Here is a 15,094-nt window from a genome sequence, read left to right as displayed (position 1 = left end):
GACTCAGACCCTAGATGGAAGCCTGCTGGGTCCCTGGGTGCTCCCTCTCAGAAGGCTTAGAAGTCTGAAAACAAATGCCTTCTTTAGGACTGAGCTCTGAACCTGTGTTCATAATTTGAGTTTCCCTGTCCTCAGGTTTCTGAAGTGGGTGCGAATAAAATCAGAAGAAGGGATTCAGAAGATGCAGAGGGCAGGGGCCAGGCCAGGTCCTGCTGCTGCATGGCCAGGTGAGCTGTGGCTGCCAGCCCTGGAGTCTGTGGGCACCCTAAACTCTCCAGTCTGAGTTTGCAGGGCCTCGGAGTATGTCTGTTACAGAACCTGACGCCTGACATTTGAACAGAAGTGCTGGGCTCCGCTTGGCTGGAGGGATGGACTAGTTCCTCCTGGCTAGGGGCTGAGGTGGTGCTTTCTCCCCTGGGCTCCCGTGGGGATGGGAGCTTCCACTCTTGGTTGCCTGCAGAGGAGAATAAACCTATGAAAGAGTGATCAACAGGCCCAAGAATGCTGTGGGGTTGCCAAACCCCGTGATTTACTTCAGCTCCACCACACACAGCCCTTGACCAAATGGAAAGCAGGACCGTGACGGGCCGGCTAACCCAACAAGTCCTGTCCCTTCCCTCCTCCACTCTGCCAGCCCCAGGGTCCAACACCTCCTGCCTAGGGTAGGGAGCACATGCACTGGGTGTTACAGAGCTGTGCATGGGTGAAAGTTGTATTCAAGCTCAGTGCACACCACTCTATCCAATGTAAGAGTATGAAGTTTATTGATATGGTGTCAGATTCCCTCTGCAGCCAACTTTTAAGAAACTATCCCTCATTTAGTATTAAAGACCAAGATATTAAAATATACTTTCTTTTTCCAATCGTGTGTCTATGTGAGGCTAGATTTTCTTATATGCTTCAACCATTCTCACTGATTCTTGTTTTAGGAAACTCATTGTTTTTCATTTTATTTTTTTTGTTTTTCAACTTAAGATGTTAATGTGTGACAGGTGTATCAGTTCAGTTCAGTCGCTCAGTCATGTCCGACTCTGTGACCCTATGAACCGCAGCACGCCAGGCCTCCCTATCTATCACCAACTGCCAGAGTCTACCCAAACCCATGTCCATTGAGTCAGTGATGCCATCCAACCATCTCATCTGTATAGTTTCTAAGTTAATTACTGTTTTTTAAATTTCTCGGTTTTAATTCTCAGTGTGGTCCCCCTTGACTCGTAAAGCCCACATAAACAGCTCTTTGTTGTTGCGGGGGGGTCCTTTAAATTTGTAAGAGTTCCCTGAAGCCAAAAAGTTGAGGAAGTTTTCTCAAAATTCCTAGTACATCCATGAAATAGATGATTGTCTGGCACTTGAGGTGATGTGTATGAAGACAGGAAAAGTGCAAACATGTCACTGTGGGAACGTCTCAGAGGTCTGAGCTGGGGCTCTCTTCAACACCACTGATGGGGAGTCCTCTCCAGGGTAAGGAGTTTAGGGGATCAAGATTTTTGTCTTTATACTTTGCAGTGATACGAGGCACATTATGTTTGTAACCAGAAAAAAAACATTGTCATAAGGTAATGTCTACTCTTAGTTTCCCCAAAGTGGACTTTGTGAAGATTAAAAACATGCTTTGCAAAATCATAAATTACCACCTGTATGTAAGGTTTTATTGAATAACATGTAGGTTCTCACAGGGCAGGGGCTGGGTCTTCAAATCCATCACTGTTCTGGAGTCAGATACATGTAATAAACACACACTTAACTCGTGTTGAATATACAAATAAGTGCATGGATGTTTTAAAGTTACCAGTTACATAATTAGAACTGCTGTCCAGTTGAATTTTGTCCTCCACAGATGTGTTGACATCCCAGGTCTCAGGCCCTCAGAATGTGACCTCATTTGAAACTAGGGTTGTTGCAAGCGTAATTAGTTAAATAATGAGGTCATGTTGTAGTTTGTGTGTATGTTCGTATCTTAGTTGTGTTTGACTCTTTGCGACTCCATGGACTGTAGCCTGCCAGGCTCCTCTGTCCATGGGATTCTCTAGGCAAGAATACTGGAGTGGGTTGCCATGCCCTTCTCCAGGGGATCTTCATGACCCAGGGATCAAGCCCGGGTCTCCTGCATTAGCAGGCAGATTCTTTACCATCTGAGCCGCCAGGCAAGCCCCCATCTGGGAGTGGGGGCCCCTAATTCAGACAGTGGTGTCCTATAAGACAGACACCCAGGGAGAGGCAAAGACCTGAGTAATGTATCCACAAGCCAAGGACAGCCGGTGTCCAGCAGAGCCCCAGCTCAAGTTCCCTATCCCTAGGGAGTCCCCGGCTCATCAGAGCGCCAGCCACTCCCTGGGGGTGGAAATCCAAACACTTCTTTCCCAGAGTCCAAGTCACCAAGGAGAGCTCAAGGCAGCTGGGCTTCACTTAGCAAAGAAGAGACCAGACCAGCTGTGTTGGGGGGTGGGGGGTCATCTGCAAGCTGGGTCCTGCCCACCCACTGGCCTGCATGCACCCCTCTTGGACCTGTCTCCTTCCCAACATGCTGAGTGCTGGGGACACAACCATTTCACAGCAGGAGGGGCCCCCACACAGGCTCTGTGGGACCCCATCTGATGACAAGTAGTCCAGGCCCATGCCTGTTCTTCAGTAGCCCTGCGGGAGTTGGAGAGACTGCCTTTCCCACCAGCCAAGTCTGGGAGCCGGAGGCTGGCCCTGTCCTCGCTTTCCCTCCTCTCCCTGCCGGGCAACCCCTGACTACCAACTGAAAGACACTTCTGAGGCTTCAAGCCCCTGGTTGTGGCACACTGAACAGCATCCTAGAAAACTAATGCAACTGCCGAAGAGCACAGTCGCTTTTCTTCAGCAGGAAGAGAAGCAGCATGTAGGTGCCGACCCCGCTCTCTGTCCCACGCAGCTTGCTGGGCTGGTAGGATGTGTGAGGGGCTGGAAGGAGGCCCACTGGGGACGGCCTCTGCACTTCCAGCCCAGGTGGCCTGCTGCACACCCTGTTCCACTGCCCCCAGGCACCAGACAGCCCCCGCTGTTTCCAGAACACACAGGGTCCTGGAGGCAGAGTGTCCGGTGGTTTAGAACCTGTCCCACTTCCCAAAGGGGAGCCTAACCCCAACCCCTACCCCAGGGTGGGCTGTTAGTGACTCACTTCTGCTTCCATAGCTAGTTCATGCCGCTGGCCCAGGGACCCGCTGCCAAGTCGTGAGGATGCTCAGGCAGGCCAGTAGACAGTCTTGGTGAGGTGAGGTGGCCTCCCGCCAGCACCCATGTGAGCCAGCCAACATGGAAGTGGGTGGCTTCCTGCCGCAGGCAGCCTCCAGACAGCCAGGGCCTCCACCATTGTCCTGACTGCAGCCTCCTGAGAGGCCCCACACCAGAATGACCCAGCTCCTGAATTCCTGACTCAACAGAAACTGAGGTGATGTTTCTTGTCCTCTGCCACTGCTTGGACTCATTTGTTTCACAGCAATAGGTACTGAGTACAGCTCTAACTCCTCCCCAGAATGAGTCCCACCTATGCTTCTCTGTTAAGAAGTGTGATCGCTCAGGGAACTGAAACAAGCTCTGTGACAATCTAGAAGGGTGGGATGTGGTGGGAGGTGAGAGGGAGGTTCAAGAGGGAGGGGATATATGCATACCTACAGCTGATTCACGTTGATGTGTGGCAGAAACCAACATAATAAACTGTAAAGTGATTATCCTCCAATTAAAAATTTAAAAAGTGTGATCGCTCTTCTGGGAAGGCTTCCCCATCATGTCCTCATGTCAGAGGTTCCATGTGGTAATTGCCCCTCAATGCCTTACCAGAGCCCCCAGAGGGGTAAGAAGCCCTGACCTGTGATCAGCTGCTTCTCTGAGAATTCCAGGGCCATGTGCTTCTGTGTGGTGAGCATGTGCCTGTGAACCCAGATGACAGGCACGCATAACTCACGCCTTCTAAAAGTATTTTCAACGTATTTCTTTCCGCTCCTGCAGATTTCCGATGCCTCCACTTTACTGGAGGCTGTGTGTCCTGGATTCCGACTTCCCCACCTCTCCCTGGGCAGGGGATGGAGGGGAAATGGTGCAAGTTCCTTGGAGCCTGGGAAATAGCCAGGATTGCCCCAGCAGAGGGCTGTGGGTGTGGGGAGAGGTGAATGGGTTTCTCTGGGTCCCGGGGAGCAGGCATCTCTCCAGAGTCTGTCTTTGGTCCAGTGTGGACATCTACCAAACATGCCATCTCCACAGAATTCTGAGGGGTCCCTGTCGGGCACCCCATGTGGCAGTTCAGGTCCCAGAAGACAGTCATGTCAGCCAGTGTGAGTTAGGATGTCTACTTGGTCCCTATGTGCCACTTCCAAGTCCCCGCGTGAGGGCCAGATATGTGTCTGTGAACCATAAGTTGCCCAGCAGGGCCCACAGAGCCACGGGGCACACACTGAGATTCCAGGACCACCCTCCCTGCCCGAGCAAGACCCACAGCCATGGTGAGAAGGCAACTCAGACCCCACGCCGGCAACCTGAGAGCCTGGCCCGCAGGAAGACTCAGCCCTGGGGGAGCCAGGGCAGCCTCCTCCCTCCGCCTCCACCAACTCCTGGATCTCCAGAGGTGAAAGTGGGCTTGTGTGCTATTTCTGTGCTTCTTTCTTAAAATTGCCATTGTCACAAGAACGACTCACAGTTGTGATAATACTCAAGGTTGGGGTTTCCAGGAGGAGAGCTGGCTTTCTCACTGATGCACAGGCAGCGAGCAACCCCACAGCTGCAGGACACACTGGGACAGCGCAACCATTTCTTAAACACACAGGTTTTTTTTTAATTGTTCGTTTTTAAGTTCACTTTCACTACGTGGATGAGATGGGTGTGTATGACACTAGGGCTTCTGCTATGAGAGACCTGCCGTGGCTCAGAGAAATCCCACCCTCGGTCCTCTTTCCGCTCCCCTTTCTGAGTCCACAGAAGCCGCCTGTGGGCACTGGTGGGTCCCAACCTGGCGGGTTCCAATCCTGCTTGTCACTCTCTCCAGGGCTGTCTTGGTGGGGACAGAGGGGTGAGCACAGGTCCCAACTTTCCTAAAGCCCACTGCAGAAGTCACTACCTGCCTGTGCTCTCTGGCTTGGCTCTGGGAGGCCACCAGCGGTGACACTGTAGGTTTCTATGGAATGGAAGCCAGGGGCACTGAGGGCTGCCATCTGGTCTCTGTGGCACTGGCTCTGGGCCCTTCCTGTGAGAAACCCCTCACACTTTCCACCAAGTGGCTGGCCAGCAGGGACGTGGCCCTCAAGCATTCAACCATGGGGCTGGGGCTGCGTGGAGAAAGGGAGGCTGCTGCCATGTCATCAAAGGCCAGCACCGGGGGGTCTGGAGTTCTCCCCAGGCTGAGGGAGGGGGAGGAACCCAGCCAAGGAGGGTCTTGGCAGGAGAGGCCTAGAGTCAGGCCTCCAATCTGCAGGCTAGCCAGAGGGTGCCATCAGCCAGAAATGGAAGGATGGGGTAGGTGGGGAGGCAGCTTGAGGAACCCTGACCCTTACCCTCCAACATCTGAACTTTCAGGCACTGGTCCTCTATCCCCTAATATCTACTTAGGGCTCCCAGAGGGGCAATTGGGGTTGCCACCCTCCCACACCTGGCCACATGAAAGCTCTGTGGCTGGAAACAGATAGGGGCATCTTTTAAACAAAGAAGAGGGCACACAGGAAGGAGCCAGTACTCTAAAGGGCTCTACAGACAGGTCTTCCAAGGCTGCCTACAAAGCCTGGAGAAGGAGAGGAGGGACAGTGGGAGGCCGGCTGTCCCAACAGAGATGCTGTGCCAGAGAGAAGAAGGCCCTTCTGGGAGGAGGGGCTGGCAGGGGTGGCCATGCTGCTCACAGCCCTCTAGACCACAGCAGTTTGCTCATGATCCCGGTGGAGATGGCCCACTCTCCTAAAGACTCTGGCCAAACCACACCCCGTGACCTCTCCAGCCAAGCGCAATGACTGAAGGCTCCCAGGACAGCCAAGGGTGCCAACCTCAGGCCAAGGGGTCTCTGGGGACCCCTGTGCCACCACATTACAGCACCCTGCAGCTCCTACCCACCAGTTCCAGAAAGCACTGCCGCACACGCAGCTCCCAAGGCTGGCCAGTGACTGGATACCTGCCCCTCACTGCCCAGAGTCCTTCTCCGTTCAAGTCTTTCTTCATCTGCCCCCTCCTGTGTGCCCAGCCCCTCTTCCAGGGGAGGACGTGCAGGTGGTGGTGCCTCTACGTGCTGGCAGAGCTGGCTCAGAGGACGTGCCCTAAGTGACAAGGTGCTCATAAGGACCCGAGTGTTCCTGTCACCATCACTGGCTTTATTGAGGTCGCCACCACGTCTGCTAAGAGGTTTGCCAAGAGGGGACCCAGCCACCGCCCAGCTTGGGCCTGAACTGAGGGACCGTGTGCCACTCCCTGGGGGCTCCTCCAGAGAGAGCCTGTGGTCAAAGCCTTGCCACAAGGACCAGACAGCTCGGAGTGCGGAAAGAGAAGCTGAAGCTGGGAAGGCAGGAGAGGAGGGAGGAGCGGGAGCAAAAGTTGCATCTAGACAAAGTCGAACAAAACAAAACTGAAACCCAGATGTGTTCCTGTCTCATCTCGGGATCCAGGCGTTGCGGAGTCCAGAAGGCCCCTTAGCCGGACATCTCCTCGCGCTGCTCCTTGTTCCTGCGCACCTCGGCCGCGTGCAGCTCCTGCCAGGACAGGAGGAGTGGGCGGGGCCCTGCAGCCGGGAGGGACTGGGTCCTGCCCCTCCCAGTCCTCCTGGGCTCTGCGTGTACTGCCCTCGCCCCCGCTCCCGGCTTGGGGACCCTAGGGTCTTTTCCTCCCTAGATTGGTTCGGTTCGAGGTGCTGCAGATGCGACCAATGAGGACACGCTTAGCGACCAGGAGCAACAGAGGGCAGGGAGAGGCCTGAGAAACCGACTGAAAGTGTGGCTGGCCCTCAGTGAGTCTGGGGTTGTGTCCAGACCAGAGCGTTGTGGCTCAAGGGATTTCCCGGGTGTGCAGGCTGCGGGCCTCCCTGGCACTAACCCAGTCCCACTCGCAGGGAGGGGGCTCCGGCCGGGGCAGGGGTTCCCCTCACCCTAGCCGGCTACAGCAGGACAGGGAGTCATGGGGAGGCCGGACTGTGGGAGTGCTAGTGGTGCAGTGGGCAGGCACCGCCGAAAGAAACATCTGGGGACCCCAGCTTCGGGCCCCGCCCCCTGCTCCGATCCACCCGCCTTTGGCCCCGCCCCCTGCTCGGGCCTGGCCCGCGCGCGCACCTTCTCGCGCAGCCGCTCACGCAGCGCCGCCAGGTGCGCCTCGCGAATCTCCTTGCTGAGCTCCATCTTGTAGTTGAGCTTCTCCTCGGCCAGACGGCTGAAGTTGTTGTTCTCCTCCAGCGCCTTGTGCAACACCTCGCGTTCGTGCTCGCGCCGCTCCGCCAGCTGCTTCAGCACCTGCGCCTCCTGCGTCTGCGCGGCAAGGAGGTGGTGGTGCCGGGCAGGCGAGAGTGAGGGGCGGCCGGGCCCACCCCTCCAGGCATACCCCCCAGCTCTCCGCGCTGCTGTCAGGGACCCGCCGCTCAGCCCGAGCCCACCGGACTCGTCGTCGGTGAGAGCTCAGGCCTACACTGTCCTGCCGTAGGCTAGGGTGACCATCTCATCCCCAGACAAGCCCTTCCTGTCCACCCTCGGCCGCAGAGCTGCCCCTTCCCCGCTGGACTCCGGGCGCCCCCTCTCCATCCCACTCCAGAGTCCGGGCTGCCCTAAAGAATATTGGAGGAGCGGAAGAAGCTCTAAGTTTGTGGGCTGTTACTGAGCTTTCCCTTGTCTCTTCTTCAAAGGTCTGCCCGCTGAGCACAAAGTAGGTGCTTAATACACACCAGGTTCTGAGCTCCCTGAGGGGCTGGGGGCGGTGGAGGGCCCCTCAGGGCCGCTGGGGAAGGGAAGAGTCAGAATGAGAAGAGTGGCGCTGCTGGCGGTCCCAAGGGGAGACCCAAGAGCCCCAGAGGTAACAGCCTCCCTCAGCCTCCTTCAGAAGGCTGCCGGGCGCCACCCAGGAGCTGGTCACTATTGGGTAACACTGAGAAGCCTGGGCCTCTAGGTCTCACCAGCCCTGCTGTAAGGGGGTGGATAGAGCTGCTGCCCCTGCCCAGCAGGCTTGAGCATCAGGACAGCACTCCTGACAGCATAGGGTTTTCTGTGTGTTTCAGTCTGAGACAGTCTGGTGTGAGAAGGGGAGGAGGGGCCTGCTTCTACCAGGGGCACCCTGAGCTCCCCTGCTCAGGAGTCTGCCTACCCAGGCTCCTCTCCCAGCACCCTGCCTGGGGCTACCTCCTGATCTTCCCATCTGGCCAGTATGGCCGAGGGCACCCCTCCCAACAATGACACCCCTCTTCCAGTGGCTGCCACCCAGGAATCCTTCCTCCCTCCCCCGTTTCATTCTGATGGCTCAGAGGGTAGTCCAGGGATATGAGACTCTCTCTGCTACAGGCCCAAAGCCCAGCAGATGCTTGGAGAACCCTGCTCCTTGGGGACTCTGTCTGTGGCTACAAGTCCCCCTGACCATCTTCATCAGGACCCAGAGGGGCGGCTCCTGACCTTCCTCCGCTCCTCAGCTGCCTCCAGCCGCTTCTGCAGCTCTTCCAGGGAGGTGTCCTTCCTCTTGGGGGGGGAGGAGAGCATGGGACTCTCCGGGGACAGGTCGGAAGGGGACTTGAGGATGACCTCAAAGCTCTGGCCGGAGGCCCTCTTGTCCAGCTGTTTCACCTCCATGTCTGCAGGGCAAGAGCAGGTGGGGGCTTCAGGAGGGCTGGGCGAGGAGCGGGGAGGCTAAGCACACATCCAAGTCAAGAGCTGAGAGAAGGGGTGAGGCTTCTCATGTGGGACTCCAGGACAGGGCCCCCAGGACCGGCCCCTCCCCCAGGGACCCTTCTCCAGAAGCCAATCAACCAGCAGGGTTCACAGATGCCATGGGAGGGGGGCAGTGAGGTCAGGTGGCAGCAGGCAGTGGGAGGTCAAGGGCCAGGCACTCACCCCCATACTGGTAGACGGTGTTGGGGTGCGGCTGTGAGTAGAAGCAGGAGCAGATGAGCGACAGCACGGACAGTTCCTTCATCTTCTCCTTGTATGCTGTGGGCATGAGGCCAGGCTGAGCGAGCGCAGCCCATCGCTTCTCTGGCCCCACCTCCCTGGCAGCCCAGGCTCCCCCCCCCCCCCCCCCCGCTCTGCCCCCATCACTCCCTTAAGGTGCCTCTCTGGGAACACATGGATCATGCTCTTTTGTGTCCCACATCTCTGACTGTGCATCCCTTCCTCCCTCCTGGATGTTAGTTGTCTTCCCCTGGGCACGCCTCCTTGTGGGTGCCCTGCATTGTTCTGTCTCTGAGTCCCTGCACCTCAACCCCCATGTCTTTGTCTCCCTCTCCCTCCTTTTCTCTTTTTTGGCATTTCTGTCTGTCTCCCCTGCCTCTATCTATCTGTGTCTCTGCTTCCTTTTGTCTTTTTGGCTCTCCATCTGTCCCCACCTCTCGCTGTATCTTTGCATCTCGCTGATTCTTTGTCACTGTGTATCTTCCTGACTCTCACCTCCCTCTGCCCCTCACTGGACTTCTTCCTTCCTCACCTTTCCCTCTCATGAATACTTGCCCAGTTGGTAGAGAGGTTGACCACCACACTCATGACTGGGCCAGCACAGATGTAGAGCTTCTGCAGGCAGCATTTTCTTGGGCTGTACACTTAGGTGAGGCCCTTAGACCCTCTTGTCCCCGCACCTGCCCTGTAGTGCCGCCACCCTGGGATGAAACCTGGTTCTCACTAGACACACACCGGTGCCTCTCAAGGCCAGAGTGAAGGGAGCTGTCCGTTCAGCACCACGCCCCTCCCTCTACCCTTGCAGGGTGAGTGCCCCCAGCCAATATCCACAGTACCCAACCAGAAAAGGAGGTAAGCCTGCTCAGGCCCTGGGCCCTGTCAGAGAAGGGGAGATGACCGCTCTCAGAGTGAAAATAACTGGGCTGTTCGTGGTCTCTTCACACAAACCAGGCCCCAAAGTAGACACATGGGTTTGATGCCTCACCCACTGGTTCTCAACAATCCTGTAAGCCATACTGTCACCCCGCCCCCATTCAATCAAAAGTGGGCCCAGGTAGCTGGGGTGATTTGTTCAGAGCTTCTCCATGTCAACCCAGGTAGTGTGTGTTCTTTCCAACCCCATACTAGGTCCCAAAGACTAGGGGCCTCAGACCCCCAGACCTTCCTCCCTGGCTGGAGAAGCTATTAGGGGTCTCCAAAGAGACATTCCAAGGAGAAGGACTCTGGCTCTCAAGAGAGAGAGAGAGCATGCATTGCTACCCACAGCAGCCTTCCATGCGGCAAACAGTTTGGACAGAAAACTTTCTGATCAAATTTCATACAAGATAGTGTTTTAAAATTGAATTAACATAAAATTGGGGAAAGTGTTGGAATAGAAATAGGACTCAGGATAGGAGTGACCAGCCCCTGTCTCAGGTAACAGTATGCTGTGAGCAGGGTCTTCCACCAGCCAGTGCACAGAATGATGGTATTGGATCAAAACATCCTGATGACCCAGACCCTTCTGGAGAGAGCCCAAGGAGCCTTGAAAGGAGCACAAAGGAATCCTGGGCAAGCAGCAGGGAGGGCCTTTGGGGGTCTCAGAGGGGAAACGGCAGAGACACGTGACTTGGTCATTGGCTCAGGAGGCTGAGAAGGAGGGCCAGGTAGAGGCAGGTCTCAAAGGTGATTTTGGCCTGACTTATCAATTTTGCTTTTTCAGAAACAGAATCTAGTTGTCTATTACTTATGTCATTAAAAAGTTAACTTTAGGACTTCCCTGGTGGTACAGTGAATAAGAACCTGCCTGCCAGTCCGGGGGGATGCTGGTTTGATCCCTGGTCTGGGATGAGTCCACATGCCTCAGAACAACTAAGCCTGTGCGCCTTGAGCCTATGCTCTGCAACAAGAGAAGCCACCACAGTGAGAAATCTGTGCACTGCAGCTAGAGAGTAGCCCCCACCCGCTGCAACTAGAGAAAGCCTGCACACAGCAACAGAGACCCAGAAAGCCATAAATAAATAAAAAGTTGAAAAGTAACAGCCCAGTGGGAGGGATGCTCCCCAAGAGAGGACTTGTGTGTCTGGCTGCTGGTGGTGGGAGGGACTGCATGGCAGTTGGGGAACGAGTAAATTGGAGAGAACACCAGTGGGGGAAGCTTGCACCCAGGCTGGAGATCAAGACTGAGCCTAGTCATGTGCAAGATGGGAGAGAGGCTTCAAGTTCCTCTCATTACAGAGGGGAGAGTGGACGGAGGGCCAGGCCTCTCCACAGATGTAGCTCCAACCAGGAAACCCCTGCAGCAGGAACACTCTTCCTTTTCTCTCTTCATAAGACCCTCTCTTCCTTCCCTATCATTGACTTCAGAAGGTCATTTAAAAAGTCTCTACTATGAACTGGATTGCTTTCAGCCACCCCCTGACCCATATTAAATGTTAAACATGCAAAAATGCATATTAGCCTTTTGGATGATGATATCCCAGACAAGCAAGAGTTAGAAGGCACTGGGTCAGCATATAGCAGCAGCGTGATAACAGTAATAGTCATCCAAGGGGCCTGGGGTGGGCATGCCACACCCTTCCTCCCAACTGACTCTCAAGACCAGCCACCACAGGCAGACACCCTCATCAACCTCATTTCTACAGAGGTGAAGAAGGCTCAGAGAGGGCAAGTGGCCCTCCCAGAGTCACACAGCATGCCAAGATGGGAGCTTGTCAGGAGCCCAGGCCTCTGAACTTTCCTCTTGGGAGCCTCATGGAGGGGTGGGAAGGTCTTCCAAAACTAGGAGGGTAGTGAGCCCATCATAGATTCTCACTCACCCCTAGAAGGGCCTTGGAGGCTGCTGCTTGCTGCCTCTTGACAGATGGAGCTTGTTGCCACTCAGACTGTCCCTCTCTTGCTAGTCAGAGTCAGGAGCCCAACATGGCAGGTTGTACCCAGTCTGTCCCTCTCTCACTAGTCAGAGTCGGGAGTCCAACATGGCAGGAATTGCCAGCAGCATTCACCTTTTTCTGGGAAATGTGGCTACAACCGTCACATTGCCTGGCATGGACTGGGCACTCACCTCCTGGCAGGCCCAAGCCCAAGCACTGTTTCCCAAAATAGCTCATTCAACCCTTAGAACAAGCCTAGGGGAGGTGCTGGCACTATTACTGCCAGCCAGATGGGGAAATTGAGCCTCTGAAAGGCTAGGTGCAAAGCCTCATAGCTTGCCAGAGTTGCATAAGGGGATGAATATGAACAAGTCTGCAAATGTGCCTGAAGAGCTGAGCACTAGGGAAGGACACCAAGAGGTGGTGTCCTCAGAGTGCAGCCTCCAGGAAGCGCAGCCCAGGGTGGAGGTGACCCTGGAAGGCCACTGAGGCATGGAAGCCTGCTCCAGTCAGAGATATGTTTTCAGAAGGACTCCATAGCTGGTTCACTTTGGCCACAGTTATTGGTAGTGTCATGTAGCCACTTCTGGGCCAGACCTCCCTCCTACCAAATTTTGCTGGGAGAAGCTGTGGTGAGCACAGGCACCTGTACATGTGCCCACACTCTACAGAGGGCAGCACTGATGACAGAACAGGAAAGGCTCGGCCCCATGTGACGTCAGCCACGGCACTTCTCAAGTGGGCACTGCACCACATCTTTGAAGTCATGGCCAAGCTGGACAAAACTGACCAATTGTACCCATGGTCTCCTTCTGGACACCAGTGGTAACTCGGACACCCAGAAAAATCCTGAGAACGAGTGTGAGTGAGCAGTGCCCCAAAGACTGGCCAAGAAGAGGGTGTGGTGCCATAGGGTCTAAGGTTGGAGGATCTGGACCCAGCCCTGATGGCCATCGAGGGTAAGGCTTCCTCTTCGTCCCTCCCCCACCTAACCTAACTCTGCTCAAGTCCGAAGGATGAGAAGGAGGCCTGTTGAGCAGTGTTTTTACCAACAGGGTGAAAAGCTGATAAATGCTCCCTAGGAGTGGTTGCCCATGTCCCCCAGCTCAGCACAGGCGGTGAATGAGGCCACTCAGCTCCACCCCAGGGTGGGACTGGGGCAGCACTGGCCACCTTCATTTGCCCAGTGTCTCTGGGGATGACAGGGAGAGGGCAGGGGGTGGATGAAGTCCAGATGGACAAGACCCCCCCCAAGAAGGTTGGGGAGGGGTGTAGTCAACGACGCCCGTGGTCTCTTCCCACGCTCCTGCAGAAGTCACCAAGGGCCAAGAACCACCCGCCCTCAGGGGCGGGGTCAGCGCGGTGCACACGTGGGTGGGCGGAGCTCTGGCGCTTCCGGCCTAAGCGGGTGCTCCCGAGAGTCTAGTTAGCTGGGGAGGGGGGATTGAAGAGACTGGTGCCCAGGGGAGAGGGAAGAATGGGCAGGGTGACCGGGTGGAAGTGGGAGCCACTCCACCCAGCCATCTCCGGCACCGAGTGCAAAGATGAAACTGGTTTTGGGGAGACTAGACTGGGCAGAGCGTTTCTAGGGAACGTGACCCTCGCGTCCTTGCGCCGGGGGTTGCCGGGCAGCACCCTCGCGTCCAGTATTTGCCACGCGTTTCCCGCCTTGTCCAGTGCCCGCTCCTCCGCGAGATCCTCGGGCCTGCTGCGGGCGGGGAAGGAGGGGGGTCGTTGCCCTTGAGGGCGGTGGGTCTGCAGCTGGGGGGGGGGGGGCGGGGCGGCAGGGAAGGGAAGGAGGGGCAGACGCCCATCCTCACCGGAACCCGCAGTATAAAGGGCGGTGGCTTTTTCGACCGGGGTGGGTGGCACCTTGTCACAGAGGGTGGTCTCGAACCCTCAGCGGCGAGGGGAGGGGGCAGCGAGGCGAAATGCGGGCGCGGCTTTGCTCAGGTTTCCTTCCCCCGTCTTCTCGCAGCGTCCCCTCCAGTCCCCCGGCCGCTCCGTTGGCGCAGGGAGGGTCCAGGCCGCGCCGGCCCCGGGCTGGGACTCCCGCAAAGGGTCCTGTGCTCCTCCCTCCGACCCCCGTGAAGGCGTAGTTCCACCAGGGTCTGCGGTCGCCGGACGCCTCCCAAGACCATGCCTGCACCCCTCGAGCGCGCCCACCCAGATTCTCGGAGCCACCCTGTGGTACGGCAGTCGCGCCCGGCCTGGCACAGCGGCGCACGAAGGGGCAACGGCACCCCCAGGCCGACGCCCCCACCCCGAGCGTGGTCCCTACCCCGCGGCCCAAGCCCGCTAGGCTGGCACCGCAATCCCTGCCCTATGGGCATCGGGTCTCCCCATCCCCTGGTCCCCAACCCTGTCTCCTGCAGGTTCCACCCGGAGCTTGCCCACTCCCTTTCAGGGCGCAGGGTCCGAGATGGGAAAACACTCCACATCCCGCCCAGCAGTAGGCGAGGCCAGACAATAGTCTGTGCTCAGACCTGCTGCCCCAGGACGCCGGAGTCCCGGGTGCCTACCGGAGATGGTGCTGGCCATGGTGCTGGCGGCGGCGGGGTTGCGGGAGGCGGGAGAGGCGCGGGCGGCGGCTGGAGCTGCAGTCGGCGAATGCTGCAGTGTCGAGGAGGGGAGGGAGCTAGGGAGGGCGGGAGGCGGGAGCGCAGGGGAGAGGGAGGGAGAGAGAAAGAAAGAGAGAGGGAGAGAGAGAGAAAGCGCCTGGCTGTGGCTTGGGCTGCAGCCGTCGGAGGGAGGGGGTGATGGGAGGGGACAATGGGAGGGGCTGAGATCTGCCTGGGATGCAGAGCCCTGCGCTGCAGCCAGAGGCCCATCCTCCCACCGCTCACTGTTAGGACACGCTGCCCCAACTTGGCTTTGTACACTTTCAGGGGGCTGGTGGAGACAGCACCCAATTCCCCAGGGGCTGTGCAGGAGGAGGGGGCAGGCCTCAACGTCAGGGTGGGGTTGCAGAGCTCTTCTGAGGCCAGTGAAGGCTGGGAGGTGCCTTTTTTGTGCCCAGGCTTGTGCTGAGGGAAAGCAAATCATGGATGGTGTGGGTGGGGGCTGGTCTGGAAGGCCTCCAGGGGCCTCCCAGAGGATGAGCAACTCGAGGCAGAGAAGAGGGTAAATCAACGTGCAAAGGCCTAGAACAAAGCTTTGGAGGAAGACAGAGACAGG

The 15,094-nt window shown here is 57.0% G+C and overlaps 1 protein-coding gene across 2 annotated transcripts; it reads right to left on the bottom strand.

Moving 5' to 3' along the window:
• Window positions 1–4,764: 4,764 nt before the first annotated feature.
• Window positions 4,765–14,667, bottom strand: STMN3 (stathmin 3). Of its 2 annotated transcripts, none has more exons than XM_061436880.1 (5): window positions 14,440–14,667; window positions 9,009–9,104; window positions 8,574–8,749; window positions 7,254–7,445; window positions 4,765–6,680 (listed from the first exon to the last, which is right to left on the bottom strand). In XM_061436880.1, exons 1-5 carry the CDS (start codon window positions 14,456–14,458, stop codon window positions 6,621–6,623), a joined length of 543 nt encoding a protein of 180 aa, XP_061292864.1. In that variant the 5' UTR covers window positions 14,459–14,667; the 3' UTR covers window positions 4,765–6,620. The 2 variants fall into 2 exon arrangements, with proteins under 2 accessions (XP_061292864.1, XP_061292865.1); XM_061436881.1 differs by lacking the exon at window positions 14,440–14,667 and adding an exon at window positions 9,621–11,672.
• Between the last annotated feature and the right edge of the window lie 427 nt (window positions 14,668–15,094).

This window comes from Bos javanicus, chromosome 13 (assembly GCF_032452875.1).
Source record: "Bos javanicus breed banteng chromosome 13, ARS-OSU_banteng_1.0, whole genome shotgun sequence".
NCBI lineage: Eukaryota > Metazoa > Chordata > Mammalia > Artiodactyla > Bovidae > Bos > Bos javanicus.
The sequence above is the reverse complement of the archived record's forward strand: the minus strand, read 5'-3'. Positions and strand labels throughout refer to the sequence as shown.